Source organism: Scyliorhinus canicula, chromosome 19 (assembly GCF_902713615.1).
Source record: "Scyliorhinus canicula chromosome 19, sScyCan1.1, whole genome shotgun sequence".
NCBI lineage: Eukaryota > Metazoa > Chordata > Chondrichthyes > Carcharhiniformes > Scyliorhinidae > Scyliorhinus > Scyliorhinus canicula.
The window spans coordinates 50529867-50546084 of NC_052164.1; the positions used below are offsets into that span (position 1 = coordinate 50529867).

At 44.4% G+C, this 16218-nt stretch overlaps 1 protein-coding gene across 4 annotated transcripts in view; it reads right to left on the reverse strand.

Moving 5' to 3' along the window:
- Window positions 1-1092: 1092 nt before the first annotated feature.
- ccdc103 (coiled-coil domain containing 103) overlaps window positions 1093-16218 on the reverse strand; it is a 234428-nt gene continuing 219302 nt past the window's right edge. For 3 of the 4 annotated variants that reach the window (XM_038779647.1, XM_038779645.1, XM_038779646.1), the window contains exons 3-4: window positions 9205-9334; window positions 2797-5308 (exon numbers count right to left, since the gene is read on the reverse strand). In XM_038779647.1, the coding sequence (XP_038635575.1) occupies window positions 4847-5308; window positions 9205-9334 (592 nt within the window). In that variant the 3' untranslated portion in view covers window positions 2797-4846. Of the gene's footprint in view, window positions 1260-2796; window positions 5309-9204; window positions 9335-16218 lie in introns of those variants that run through there. The other variant, XM_038779648.1, reaches the window with a different exon arrangement.

A 16218-nucleotide genomic window follows, 5' to 3' on the forward strand; every position in this document is an offset into this window, starting at 1 on the left:
TTCAAAGCCAGCGAATTAGCCCTGTGCTAAACCGGCCATCTCTGGGTGTTGTAAATATTTTCACTGTGAGCCTCCTTGTGACTCATGTACTGACCACTGCACTCCCATTTAAATAAAATCAACACAAATAATCAAAAGGAACACAAAGTTACATTTTGAAATGTTACATCTGCACATATTTTATTCATCACACAATGTAATTTTTTTTCCACTTAGTAAAGTTAAAGAAACAGCATTTGCAATGTATGGAAAACCCCTCAAGAGCAGAACATGCTGAAGCCACAATACCTGAAAGCTGCTTCTTCAATATCCATAAAACTACAGCTTTGTACTCCAGCCTGAATAACAATGGGCCGGATTCTCCATTGGCTGACTCCGAAATCAGGAAACACGATTGATCGGAGAATAGGTTCCGGTGCCAAAGTCTCAGCAGTCGGCGATCTAACGCCTAAATGCAATTCTTCGTCACCTCGACAGCGGTGTAATGCGGTCCGGAATGCACGTACAGTAAATACCATTTGCATATAATTAGCGGGCCTGACTTGGTGTTCTCCAGGGTCTCAGTGATTCTCAAGCCTCCGACGGGCCAAGTTCCCAATGGCGCAGTTCACTTGTGCTTTTAAAAATCATGAAACCGGCGTCATGGCTGTTGAGGGAGAGAGAGGGGGGTACGGAAAGTGTCCAACATTGCCATAGCTTGCTGACAGTTGCTGGCCGGGGGTCTTCTGTCATGGCCGGGAGTAGTAGTGGGGGATGGCCAGGAGGTGGGCTGTGGGGTCAGGATGGACGTCTGAGGAAAGGCAGCCATGAGGCTGTGCCCACTCTGCTGACTGCCCACTGTGAACTTAGGGCCACAGGCGTTCAGGTATCCCCCTAGGCCAACCCTCTGGCCCCAGCCGACCCATCAGCTCTATGGACGTGCTCCAGCACAACCAGTGGCATCTTGTTGGCTAGGATGAGTGTGAGCGTGGGGTTTGTAATGTGTATATGCGGCTGCAGCTTGTCAGCATCCTGAGTGTCAATCACGGACCCGCCAAATCCCGCACCGTTTTCCATTGGAATCGATTGTGTTCCACATGGCTGGCGCCGGCGCTAGCTCCTCCACAGTTGCTGAATTGGTCCAGGTTCGGCTCCAGTTTTGCAGTCGTGAAAGTCCACGAATCCTGCCCCAGCGTCAACACTTATTCTCAGGAACGGAGAATCCAGCACTGTAAATGAACTCATCCAGTGTTTATTTAACCCGAGTTGAACTTGATAGCCTTAAAGGAAGACACCAAAGGTTACATATAATAACTCACTGTCCATCAGCATACACTGATATTCCAGTGGAGTATTAGGGGATGGTCAGTTAGAGATGTTGTCATTTGAACGCAATGTTAAATATCCTCACAGCTGGACATAACAAATCCCACCACATTAACTGAAGAGGAGCAGATGAGTTTGCCCCAGTCTCCTGCTTAGCATTTACTTCTCAACCAATGTTAAAAATACGATTTGGTCATGAATGTGCAAATTGCCTACCACATTTCCTATATTACAACAGTGAATACACTTCAAAAGTACTTCAATGGGCGTAAAAAGCTTCGAGACATCTTGGTGTGGTAAAAGCTGATATTATATGCAAGATATTTTCCTCCTAGACAGGCGGTGGCATTGTGGTATTGTCGCCGGACTAGTAAACCATAAAACCCAGGGTAATGCTCTGGGGACCCACGTTCAAATCCTGCCACTACAGATGGTGAAAATAAAAAATTTGGAATTAAAAGCCTAATGACCGTCGATTGTTGTAAAAACAAAACTGGTTTACCAAGGAAATCTGCCATCCTTGCCTGGTCTGGCTGACATGCGACTCCAGAACCACAGCAATGTGGTTGACTCTTAACTGCCCAATCAAGGGTAATTAGGGATGGGCAACAAATGCTGGCCCAGCCAATGGCACCCACATCCAATGGATAAAAAGAAAATGTATCACCTATTGGACTGTGAGCAGTGCTGCAGGATATTCACCAGAATGATATGCAGATTTTTGGTCTCAGGGGATTAATGGATTTGGGGAGCGAGAGAATTTAAGGCCAAGATCAGCAATGATCAGACTGAAGCATGGAGCAGGCACGATGGGTCTACTCCTGCCCCTATTTCTTATGTTCTTCTGATAAATAATCATAGGTATTAGTATGCCTCCACAAATTAGATGTTCAGAAACTCAAAACAAGGATAGCTACAGACTGCAGTTAGATGCTACATTTTTTTTATAGCCCTGAAATAGAATGGGTGGAGCAGGGAGTTAGATGCTGACCATTGACTCCGAGGATCTCGGTTCAAATCATGACTGAATGAAAGTCTCCCGTGTCTGCTGGGTGCACGAGTTCCATGTCAAATGAATTGGCCAGTCTCATTCCAGTTCCCAGTGGAATTGGGCACAATGCATAGAGGAATCGCTAATTCAGCAGCAATTGGCTGTCTCCCTCAGATAGGCTACAGGATAACTGCAGTGAGGAATAGAAAATTATATTGTGGTTAGGTGAAGCATTTTCTTTAAGCTAAGGGGCATTCACGCGAGTGTTACCCTCTCCTACTCGGTTTCCGAACTGGGAGTGCAATGACAGACACTGGAGTTAACTTGGCAGTCGGGCAATGTCAGTACCATCTGCTTCTCAGCCTTCCCCATATCCCTATCCATTGCCACAAGTTAATTTACCCTTGTTGAAGGCTACTTGAAAAGAGAAAATAATCTAATCCTATTTTAATTAGTGAAACATTCATGCAAAAATAACCACAAAAATGCCACAGAAGCAGTCAGAATCAAATGTATGTTTTATTAATTAATCTTATTTTGAAAGCAAAAAACATTGTTAATATTAGAATATCAGACTCAGAAATGCTAATGTTAAGACGGAACATCCAACAGCCATTAACAACCCATTCAAACAAAAAGATTATGAAATTTGTCAGGGTTAACATATTATGAACAAAATATAAACCCCAGAATCTTCCCCAAATCAGCAGAACTTAATCTCATTCAGTGTCTGATACCACCCTCCGACAGATCACAATACCAGAGTCACCCACCCATTCCAAGACTGCCACCTTTCCACAACACTGGTCTGGAAGGGGAGCCTGGAGTCTCTGACTGATGCCCAGGTGTCTTCTAAACACATTCACCCACTCAGAAGCATCGCTGAGGGTTTTCCAGAGTAACATCTTTCTCAGGTTTTGCAGCCAACATACAGAATGGGGCTGTTTAGCACAGGGCTAAATCGCTGGCTTTGAAAGCAGACCAAGGCAGGCCAGCAGCACGGTTCAATTCCCGTACCAGCCTCCCCAAACAAGCGCCGGATTGTGGCGACTAGGGGCTTTTCACAGTAACTTAATTTGAAGCCTACTTGTGACAATAAGCGATTTTCATTTCATTTCAGAATCTGCACCAGCAGAGGGCACTGGAGTCAACTGTTCCATGCAGGCAAGGGATGTATGAGCTTCACTCTGAGAAAATAAAGGATAGTGGGAGCCAGGGCCTTAAACTGGGGCTTGAGAAGCCTGGAATCGGGGCCCAGAAAGGAGAGGCATGGAAAAATAAACTGTTGTATGTGGCACAGATTGCCCAAACCCCAGCAATATTTCTGTGTACAAGCTATGCACAATTTGTCCTAGTTTCTGCACAAAGTGTGTGCACAATGAGGGAATTATAGAATCCCTACAGTGCAGGAACCATTCAGCCCATTGGGTCTGCACCGACCCTTCGAATGAGCACTCTACTCATTCCCACACCCCCTATCCCCGTAACCTAACCTGCACCTCCCTGGACACTAAGGGGCAATTACCGTGGTCAATCCACCTAACCTGCACATCTTTAGAGGGCCTGTTTAATGAAATATGATAGCACCTTCCTCCAATTAAGGCATAAAGAATTTTCCAACTGTGGATCAAAGACAAATGGAAATCTTGACAAATATTTTTCTGAATATGGATAGAGATGCATTCAGCATTTTATTCTCTTTAAACGACAATTTTTCAAACCTCAGCAGAGTGCCTCCGAGCCAAGGCTCTGTCCCTCCATTTTGCAACGCTAATATCACTGCAGGAATTAGCCACACATGCCCCAGGAGCAGAGCAGCCTTTTTGGTTGCAACAGAAACTGTGACTTTTCGAGCATGCAAGGTAATCCAGTTCTACCAAATCCCATGAAAACACATGATGGCCGAGATGTGCCATAGTTAATCACTCCCAATAAATACAGCCTCATGTGGCTGTGTTCGTGCAACATCAATGTGACCGCCATACACCATACCAGTACAAAGGAACAGCATTAAAAATTAAATTCAGTTCAATTTCAGTTATTAGAGAGAAAGGAACGGTTAATGTTTGCACTGCAGCACGTGATAAAAGAGTACTGAACCATCAAAAATGTTGCAAAAACCAGCATCACCATCGGTGCGAAGAAAAAATGGGCTCATGCTTCATTAATTTTAAACTTACAAACAACAATAATCCAACTAGTGACTTAATATGTTTCAATCGTGCTGATGGACTGATGGATTAGGCACAAATAGTTCTTTCTCTTTCATTTCTTCTTTGACCTGAAATAAACAGAGCCTTAAGTTGCTATAATCAGCAACTTTTGATTTGACATTAACACATTTGGTCAAAGTAGACAACTTTTAAAGGGGGACATTTTAAGTGGTGAGAGATATATTTCTTTGAATGGACAGCAGTGGAATTACCTTGGACCAAACTACCACCCCACAGGCTGACCCTCTCACTTAACATACTTTACTCTATCTGAAGTGCAGGGAGGACCACAATGGTGTGAAATGGGGAAGAATTTTTCAGAGCTGCAAAGGCTGGACTAGCTCAACTTGTATGCTTCCATTAACTGTTGTAGCATTGCTGCATTTACCATCTCCCCCACAGCACATTCCTTTTTTGCAGCTTCCTGTACAGATTCCAGCTCCACCTCATTGCCCAGCCGCAGAGGGCCATCTAGTTCCTGCCGCAGGATCTGAAATAACCTCATGCTTTTCTCTCTCTCTGTGCCGCTCAGGAAATCCACATTCAGGTCAAATCTTTGAGTTTGGGAGAGATGCAGCAGGATCCAGTAAATTGCCTGGCCGTCTGTCGGTTGGAAGTGATCGCAAAGGATGACGAGGAACTCACCGAGGAATCCAAATCCAATTTCAGTATGGAAGATCTTCCCCAAAAGCTGACCACCTAGGTTGAGAAGGAAGGTGTATTTCTCTGGTTCAGTGCTGTAGTATCGTCTCCAATCACGGCTAAACTCCTCTGCTGTCTTCGGTTGGGAATTCGAGTGCTATGTTTTAGGAAGAGATAATATGATACTGGCTTCAATCTAAATCAACATCAGCAATGTGACAAAGTGTTTAGAAATTTTGCTGTTTCACTAGCATGTGCTTCAGTGACATGAAATTGGCAGACTCAACCTAGCTCCATGGAAATAAGATCCATAGAAGGAAATGTGACCATGGTTCAGTACTGATTTGGCAATCTCACTCCCTTTAAGACAGTTCATGCCTGAAGAGCCGAACTAGTTGAAGCAGAGCTTTTTCTCTGATGTTAGGGCTGAGGCACACAGGTGGGCAGTACAGAGGGAGCTCTACTCTGCAAATAATCATGCCAGATCTTCTCTGGGAGTAAATAAACTTAACATTGGGTATCTGAAAGTTTTGCATTGTCCAGCGCAAGCATCCCACCTTTTCCAGCATACCTCAATGTGCTCATTAACTAGCTGTTAGGAGGCGGAGGAAAGAAGCCCTTGTGAGAACCTAGCCCCTTCCTCACGTCAGAATTCAGGGAAGCATTATATGAGTAACTACGTTTTACCCACTCTATTGTAGATTGTCTCTGATTATCAATACACCTCACTTTGATTTAGGTCAGTGTGGTCACACACCAGAACACTCCACCCAGCTGCTTACCTCAACATCAGAGATTTCCTGGTAAGAAACCTTCAATCTCACATCATTGATAAAGTAGGACCAAACTTTTGAGCTACAGGTTTATAATCAGAGGATATCTACAGATACTCCATGGCGCATTTTTATGAACTGTAAGAGGTCATGAACTGTAGCCCCTGACCATCTTATACACAGCACTTTACATTGTGTATACATTAAATACTATGGATGGGATTCTCCGGCCGCGTCCGCCCGGTGACTGGAGAATCCTGCCCGAGGTCAATGGACTTCTCCACTGCCCGCCACTCGCCCTTGGAGTTCTTGTAATGGGCCGGGCAGAAGAATCCAGCCCTATATGTGAATATCCTCAGAGATTCTCCAACTCTGTCATGGAACCACCAGAACAATTCAATATCATGAACAGAAGTTAAACTGAAAGGAAAATTAAATGCAAATATGAAAGTGGAAAATTGAAGTGATGAAGAGATCAGGAAAAAAGGTTACAATGAAAGAATGCACAAAAGCTTGGGGCGCGATCTAACAGAGAAGTCTCAGTGTCATTTCAGGCAGGTTTGGCTGGGAGTATGCCCCCAGCTCTGTATCTAACCACACTTAGTCATTTATTGGGCCCTGGGGAGTTTCTCCTCGGGCTAGCCCACAGATGAGTTTCCCAAACCACTCCTCAGAGATCGGGCCAGCATTCTGATCTTTAAGAGAACTTGAGGGTCACCCACACCCCCACCCAAGGGAAATGTCACCCTCCCCCCCCCCCCACACACACACACACACACACACACATGGGCCCCTTCAAGTGAGGACACCCCACTATGGGGTCGCTGAGGGGCCCTTTTTCAGTCCCTCCAAAGTCCCCCCCCCCTTTCAGCACCCTTGCCATTCACCCCCTCCCCACAACCTTCCAGAGACCCCTCTGTACCCTCCCTCAATCCCCCCACCCTTCTTACATCCCTTCAGCCCTCCTTTCATGGGCATGGCCCCCCTCAGGGTCTGACCCTTGGCAGCGCCACTCTGGCATCTGGGCATCTTGGCACTGCCACCCTGGCAGTGCTTCTGACAATCTGTCAGTGTCACCCAGGCACCCTAGCAGTGGTCCAATGGACCAGTACTAATGGGCACCCGTATGACCTCTCACTGGGGAGCCAGTTAGATCACAGGAGGCCATTAAAGCAGGCTTCCATCTCGCTAATGAGATGGAGATTGCCCTTAGTTGTACTCGATTAACTACGCGCCATGCCGAGGCGGGATCTGGATCCCGCCAACAGGAGTGGGCCAGTTCGACCACAAACTGCTCGGCGCCCGGCGTGGGTCCCAATTTGGACCTCTCCCCAGCTGTCCCTGTATCATCTGGCACTGCTAGCCCTGGTGGTTCCACATGGTCGCCACCATCATGTCTACGCCCTCAGCGATACTACTCAGTGACTGGACCATGCTCTGCAGCGCCTCAGTAATGCCCACCTGCGACTGGAACAAGCTCCACAGCGCCTCAGCCATTCCCTACTGAGAGCAGGACATGTCCCACAAAACCTCATCAAGGTCGACCTGGTACTGGGTGACAACCTCCAGCAAGGCAGACATTCTGCCGAGACCCTCAGCCATGGCTGTCACCAACTGCACGAAGCCTTGGACACCTTCATTCATGGTGTCGACATCGTGCATCATACTCTCCACTGCGAAGGCATTTGATAAAGTCCCAAATAAGAGACTGTCCACTAAAGTGAAAGCCCAGAGTTGAGGGCAAATTATTGGCATGGTTGAGTGGGAGGTGACATAGAGGGAATAATTGGTAAGTGCTCTAATTAGCAGTATGTGGCTGGTGGTGTGTGTTGGGGCCTCGATTATTAACATTATTCATTAATGACTTGGATGATGGCATAGAAAATCATATATCCAAATTTACTGATGATACAAAGTTAGGCGGCATTGTAGATAGTCTAAATAATAGTATAAAATTGCAAAGCAATATGAACAGACTGGGTGAATGGGCAAAATTGTGGCAGATGAAATTCAATGTAAGCAAATGTGAGGTTATCCATTTTGGACCAAAAAAGGATAGGGTGCTTTCCAAATGGAAAGAGGTTAAGTACAGTGAATGACCAAACAGACTTGGGGGTTCAGGTGCATAGATCTTTAAAATGCCATGAACAAGGGCAGAAAATAATCAAAATAATAATGGAATACTTAGCCTCTACATCGCGAGCATTGGAGTATAAAGACACAGGCGTTATGCTGCAGCTATACAAAACCCTAGTTAGACCCCACTTGGAGTACTATGAGCAGTTTTGAGCACCACACCAAGAAAGGGTATATTGGCCTTGAAAGCGTGTAACATAGGTTTACAAAAATAAAACCTGGATGACAGGAGTTAAGTTACAAGGAGAGATTACACAAATTAGGCCCATTTTCACTAGAATTTAGAAGATTATGGGGTGATCTGATTGAAATCTTCAAGATATTAACTGGACAAGATAAATTATTTCCACTGGTTGGAGATTCAAAAACTAGGGGGCAGAGTCTAAAAATTAGGGCCAGACCGTTCAGGAGAGATGTTAAAAAGTATTTCTTCATGCAAAGGGTGGTAAAGGTTTGGAACTCTCTCCCACAAACAGCAGCTGAAGCTAGAATAGTTGTTAAATTTAAATCGGAGATAGTTTTTTTTTTCAGCAAACGTATTGAGGGCTATGGATCAAAGGCAGGTGTATGGAGTAAGGGCACAGATCAGCCATGATCTCATTCAATGGCGGAACAGCTATGAGGGGATGAATGGCCTGTTCCTATGTTCAGGGTTTGAGGTGCAGTAAAGAATCAGGAATAGGAGGATGATATTCCCCCCTCAACCCGATTCTCTCAATTAAATAGACAGCTGATTTGTAGCTTAACTTAATCTACCTTACTGGTTCTATACCCTATCCTATCCTTAACTAATACAAATCTAATCAATCTCAGCTTCAAAATTTTCAATTGACCCCAGACTGCTCAGCTTTTTGCGGGAGAAAATTCTGTATTTTTAATGCTCATGTGAAGAAGTGCTTCCTGATATCATCCTTGAACAACTTAATTTTAAGGTGACACCCCTTTGTTGTTGACTGTCACAGCAGAGGAAAGAGTTAATCTCTACCTACCCTGTCAAATCCTTTAATCATTTTAAACACCTCAATTAGACCACTCCAGCTGGTGAAGTGCAGAGCTTTAATGTTGCATTAAAGATTGCATTGACTCCGACTCCTGCAGAAATCCACCTGTATTTAACCCTATTCCATGACCACTAGACACTCACCTTGGATAGTCCCACCTGAACATTGTCCTTTGTGCATGTTGACCGGGCACATATATTCCAGGGTTGATTCCTTGCTCCCAACTTGTCTCGCAAGTCCAGGGGTTTCAGGTGCGATGCCAGCACAATATCCCTACACAAAGTAGAAACATCGGATTCATTTGCTGTGATTCTTCTGATCTGTCATTCTTCCAACCTCCAATTTTCATGTTGGAAGCCTTGTGATGCTCTGCAGGTAAGGGCACTAGCTGGTTCAGCACTGATTCACACAGATCATGATGTTCACAGGGTATCATTCCTAATGTGGGCACAACTGAGGTACCAATGGACAGAAATATGGCAGGGGCCAGCATAAGAATGGTGGCACGGTCGTGCAGTGGTTAGCACTGCTGCCTCACAGCATCAGGGACCCGGGTTCAATTCCAGCCTTGGGTGACTGTCTATGTGGAGTTTGCACATTCTCCAGGTGTCTGTGTGGGTTTCCTCCGGGTGCTCCAGTTTCCTCCCACAGTCCAAAGATGTGCAGGTTAGGTGGATTAGCAGTGATAAATTTCCCCTTAGTGTCCAAAAGGTTAGGTGGGGTTACTGGGACAGGGTGGGAGTATGTGCCTAGGTAGGGTGCTCTTTCCAAGGGTAGGTGCAGAGCCGATGGACCGAGTGGCCTCCTTTTGAACTGTAGAGATTCGATTTTATAAAGAATGTTTTTGAATAGAAACAGATTTTTAAGTTTAAAAGTCCCTTGTAGATAGACTTTGTAGAGCACTCACTCCTCCTCAAAGAATTAATTCCTTTGTCAAAAATAAATAGACAGATTGGAGAGTTGGGCGGAGAAATGGCAGATGGAGTTCAATCCGGGCAAATCCGAGGTGATGCATTTTGGAAGATCCAATTCAAGAGCGAACTATACGGTAAATGAAAAAGCCCCGGGGAAAATTGATGTCCAGAGAGATCTGGATATTCAGGTCCATTGTACCCTGAAGGTGGCTGTGCAGATCGATAGAGTGGTCAAGAAGGCATATGGCATGCTTTCCTTCATCGGAAGGGGTATTGAGTACAAGAGCTGGCAGGTCGTATTATAGTTGTATTATACTTTGGTTTGGCCACATTTGGAATACTGTGTACAGTTCTGGTCGTCACATTACCATAAGGATGTGGATGCTTTGGAGAAGGTGCAGAGGAGGCTCACCAGGATGTTGCCTGGTTATGAAGTGAGGTTCTTATTTTCATTAGAAAGACGGAGGTTGAGGGGGGACCTCATTGAGGTCTACAAAATCATGAGACGTCTAAACAGGGTGGATAGCAAGAAGCTTTTTCCCCCAAATTGGGGGACTCAATTACTAGGGGTCACGAGTTCAAGGTGAGAGGGGAAAAGTTTAAGGGAGATATGCGTGGAAAGTTTGTTACGCAGAGGGTGGTGGGTGCCTGGAACGCATTGCCGGCGGAGGTGGTAGAGGCAGGCACGATTGGGTCATTTAAGATGTATCTAGACAGATACATGAATGGGCAGGGGGCAGAGGGATACAGACCCTTAGAAAATAGGCGACAGTTTTAGATAGAGGATCTGGATTGGCGCAGGCTTGGAGGGCCGAAGGGCCTGTTCCTGTGCTGTAATTTTTCTTTCTTCTTTGTAAACCTTCAATTCAAACAAACGTTTGAATTAGGAGGAGTAGGCCACTCGGCCCTGCAAGCCTGCACTACCATTCAATAAGATCATGGTTGGTCTAATTTTAATTTTAATTTTGAGGAAGGAGCAGTGCTCCAAAAGCTAGTGTTTGAAACAAACATGTTGGACTTTAACCTGGTGTTGTAAGACTTCTTACTGGTCTAATTTTAACCTCAGCTCCACATTCCTGCCTACTCGCAATAACCGAGTACTCTTCGGGAGGGTTTAAACTAATTTGGCAGGGGAATGGGAACCGGATTTGTAGTCCAGCAACTAAGGTAGCCGATATTCAGGATGCCAAAGCATGTAGTGAGGCAGTGGGGAAGGTAACACTGACAAAGGAGAGTACTTGCAGGCACGGAGATGGGTTGAAGTGTGTATACTTCAATGCAAGAAGCATCAGGAATAAGGTGCGTGCACTTAAGGCATGGATCGGTACTTGGGACCACGATGTGGTGGCCATCACGGAAACTTGGACAGAAGAGGGACAGAAATGGTTGTTGGAGGTCCCTGGTTATAGATGTTTCAATAAGATTAGGGAGGATGGTAAAGAGGTGAGGGGGAGTGGCATTGTAAATTAGAGATAGTATAACAGCTGCAGAAAGGCAGTTCGAGGAGGATCTGCCTACTGAGGTAGTATGGGTTGAAGTCAGAAATAGGAAAGGAGCAGTCACTTGTTGGGAGTTTTCTATAGATGTGGAGATGTGGAGGAACAGATTGGGAAACAGATTTTGGAAAGGTTCAGAAGTCACAGGGTAGTAGTCATGGGTGACTTTAACTTCCCAAATATTGAGTGGAAACTCTTCAGATCAAATAGTTTGGATGGGGTGGGTTTGTGCAGTGTGTCCAGGAAGCTTTTCTAACACAGTATGTAGATTTTCCGCCAGAGGGGAGGCCATATTGGATTTGGTACTTGGTAATGAACCAGGGCAAGTGATAGATTTGTTAGTGGGGGAGCATTTTGGAGTAGTGACCATAATTCTGTGACTTTCACTTCAGTAATGACGAGAGATAGGTGCGTGCAACAGGGCAAGGTTTACAATTGGGGGAAGGGTAAATACGATAGTCAGACAAGAATTGAAGTGCATAAGTTGGGAACATAAGCTGTCAGGGAAGGACACAAGTGAAAGGTGGAACTTGTTCAAGGAACAGGTACTACGTGTCCTTGATATGTATGTCCCTGTAAGGCAGGGAAGAGATGGTCGAGTGAGGGAACCATGGTTGACAAGAGAGGTTGAATGTCTTGTTAACAGGAAGAAGGATGCTTACGTAAGGCTGAGGAAACAAGGTTCAGACAGGGTGCTGGAGGGATACAAGATAGCCAGGAGGGAACTGAAGAAAGGGATTAGGAGAGCTAAGAGAGGGCATGAAAAATCTTTGGCGGGGTAGGATCAAAGAAAACCCCAAGGCCTTTTACACTGAGAAATATGAGAATGACTAGAGCGAGGGTAGGTCCGATCAAGGACAGTAGCTTGTGTATTGAGTCTGAAGAGATAGGAGAGGTCTTGAACGAGTACTTTTCTTCAGTATTTACAAATGAGAGGGGCCATATTGTTGGAGAGGACAGTGTGAAACAGACTGGTAAGTTCGAGGAGATACTTGTTAGGAAGGAAGATGTGTTGGGCATTTTGAAAAACTTGAGGATAGACAAGTCCCCCGGGTCTGACGGGATATAGCCAAGGATTCTATGGGAAGCAAGAGATTAAATTGCAGAGCCGTTGGCAATGATCTTTTCGTCCTCACTGTCAACAGGGGATTGGAGAGTGGCGAATGTCGAGCCCCTGTTCAAAAAAGGGAATAGGGATAACCCTGGGAATTACAGGCCAGTTAGTCTGACTTCAGTGGTAGGCAAAGTAATGGAAAGGGGACTGAGGGATAGGACTTCTGAGCATCTGGAAAGACACTGCTTGATTAGGGATAGTCAGCACGGATTTGTGAGGGGTAGGTCTTGCCTTACAAGTCTTATTGAATTCTTTGAGGAGGTGACCAAGCATGTGCATGAAGGTAAAGCAGTGGATGTAGTGTACATGGATTTTAGTAAGGCATTTGATAAGGTTCCCCATGGTAGGCTTATGCAGAAAGTAAGGAAGCATGGGATAGTGGGAAATTTGGCCAGTTGGATAACAAACTGGCTAACCAATAGAAGTCAGAGAGTGGTGGTAGATGGCAAATATTCAGCCTGGAGCCATTACCAGTGGCGTACCGCAGGGATCAGTTCTGGGTCCTCTGCTGTTTGTGATTTTCATTAATGACTTGGATCAGGGTGTTAATTAATGGATTAAGAGACATTGCAATTAGTTGTCTCATTTATGTTAAGTGTTCAATGATTGTCTCAGTTATGTTAAGTGTTCAATGATTGACACTGATATGTAAAGGGGCTTTAGGTGGACTCTGGAGCTTGTGATGATCTGTAGAGTTCTGTGCAGAGTGAGTTTGAACCATTAAAGGTGTGTTGGTGAAAAAGGAGCTGAACTCTTGTCTCTTCATACCACAGCATCTAGTACATGCTAACAATGGTAGCAGAGAATGGTTGCTGTGTAAATGTGAAGGCTTGAAAGATACAATTTTTCCAGATCAAACCAAGGAGTGAAAAAAATAAAAGGAAACATGGCTGAACCTAGGACAAAGGTGGCTGGTTATGATTATCCTCCCCTATTTTCTGAAAGGGAATCATATGACCAATGGAGAAGTGCAGTAGTTATGTGGACTAAGGTTATGCTTTAGGAAAGAGAAAACAAGGTCTGGCATTGGCTCTTTCTTTACCACATGGCAGTAAAATCCAAAACAATGTGCTTTCTGAGCTGGAGTTGGAAGAGTTAGACTCAGAAGAAGGTCTGGCGACGTTATTACTTTATATGGATAAGATTTATAAGAAAGATGACTTGTTAAGTGCGTATGAAGCATGGTCGGATTTTGATAAGTTCCGGAAAATGGAGGATTTATCTATGGAAGACTATATAATGGAATTTGGAGACTATATAAAAGGCTGCAGAAACACAGGCTGGAATTTCCACAGTCTGTGCTGGCCTTTAAATTACTTGACTGTGCTAGAGTGAGCAACATGGATAGGCTCCTGGTTTTGACAGGTGTTCAGTTTACGGATAACGATACCTTATCCGAACAGATGACAACAGTTTTAAAGAAATTTTTTGGGGAAACATTTGATTCCAATGGCTCTGATGACCCAAATAGATGACTGCCTGTTATAAGGCAGAATATGGAAGATACACTACTAACAGGATGGCAAAATCTTATGGCTACGAACACGCCTCAAGACTATAAAAGAAGACCGAGACAAGGAAATTATGAAGACAGAAACCCAGTTAGAAAATACAATAGGAGGATGAACCCTAGAAATGCACAGGGCATGATAAATCGATGTTTTCGATGTGACTCTCAATACCATTATGCTTTCAACTGCCCAAATCGTTATGATAGCGTATTTGAAGCGACACATGACACGGAAGAGTCAGAAGAGGAAAAAGATAGGGACCAGAAAGAAGACATTGTCCTATTAACAAGCTGTTTTACGCCGGTAATGAGGGTGTTGGTTGCAGAATCTTTTAACTGTGCTGTATTGGACAGTGGCTGCGCATCCACTGTGTGTGGGATTGACTGGTTAAAATGTTATCTGGACTCATTGGATGCTGAAAATCGAAACAAGGTTAAGGAATTTAAAAGTTCCACAAGTTTCAGGTTTGGGGATGATAATAATCTGAAGTCGCTGAAAAGAGTGGTGATCCCTTGCAATATTGCTGGAGTGAATAATTTTATTAGCACGGATGTTGTATCAAGTGAGATACCTTTGCTTCTGAGCAGGCCGTCGATGAAGAAAGCACACATGAAGCTGGATATGGAACAGGATAAGGCAACAGTTTTTGGAAAGACGGTGGACTTACAATTTACACAGTCGGGACATTATTGTATGCCATTATTGACAAATAATGTTTCAAGTAGAGTGGTTAAGGATGTATTAATGACAGTTGATAATGTGACTTTAGCTGGTAAAATGCTTATTGTAGTAAAACTGCATAGGAAATTTGCACATCCGTCTCCTCGGAGGCTGAAAAATTTATTAAAGGATGCAGGGGTAAGGGATGATGACTATTCTAAGCTGATAGAACAGGTTAGTGATCGCTGTGAAGTTTGCAGGAAGTACAGAAGGACACCAGCACGACCGATAGTAACCCTACCTTTGGCCAGAGATTTTAATGACATTGTGGCCATGGACTTTAAGATCTGGGATAAAGCAAATAATATATTTATTTTGCATTTTGTAGATTTAGCTACCAGATTTAGTCAATCAACGATTGTACAATGTAAAGAAAAGAGAGTAATTTTGGACAAAATTGTGGAAAAATGGATCAGGACAGGAATGGGTCCACCAGCAAAATTCTTTACGGACAATGGGGGAGAATTTGCTAATGATGAGTTTAGGAATATGTGTGAAAACATGAATATCAGAGTTATGAACACGGCTGCCGAAAGCCCGTTTAGTAATGGTGTCTGCGAAAGAAATCATGCTGTTATCGATGACATGCTTCGGAAAATTTTGGGAGATCGACCAAACTGCACGCTAAATTCAGCTTTAGCATGGGTGGTACATGCAAAGAATTCATTGCAGATGGTTGGGGGCTGTAGTCCTTATCAATTAGTGTTTGGTAGAAATCCTAAAATTCCCTCCATTTTGGTTGACCAGCCTCCAGCTTGGGAAGGGACTACAATTAGCTCAGGTTTTGCTGAACATTTAAACGTGTTACAGAGCAGTATAAAAGCTTTTTTAGAAGCAGAAGTCTCTGAAAGAATTCACAGAGCTTTAAGGCATAATGTACGGCCATCAGATGCCGTTTTTCAACAAGGAGAAATGGTATACTATAAGAGAGACAATTCTAATGAATGGAAAGGCCTAGGGACGATCATAGGCATAGATGGCAAAACATTTATTTGGCAACATGGTAATCAAACTGTTAGGGTACATTCATCAAGGATAATGGGTACCGATTACAAATTTTCAAATTTAGACAGAGCAGACAGACTTAGAACTTAGAACAGTACAGCACAGAACAGGCCCTTCGGCCCTCAATGTTGTGCCGAGCAATGATCACCCTACTCAAACCCACGTATCCACCCTATACCCATAACCCAACAACCCCCCCCCCCCGCCCCTAACCTTACTTTTTAGGACACTACGGGCAATTTAGCATGGCCAATCCACCTAACCCGCACATCTTTGGACTGTGGGAGGAAACCGGAGCACCCGGAGGAAACCCACGCACACATGGGGAGGACGTGCAGACAAGATGAGGAACCAGAGTCATCTGGTACGCATGTGTTACAGAACTATGAGGACCAGT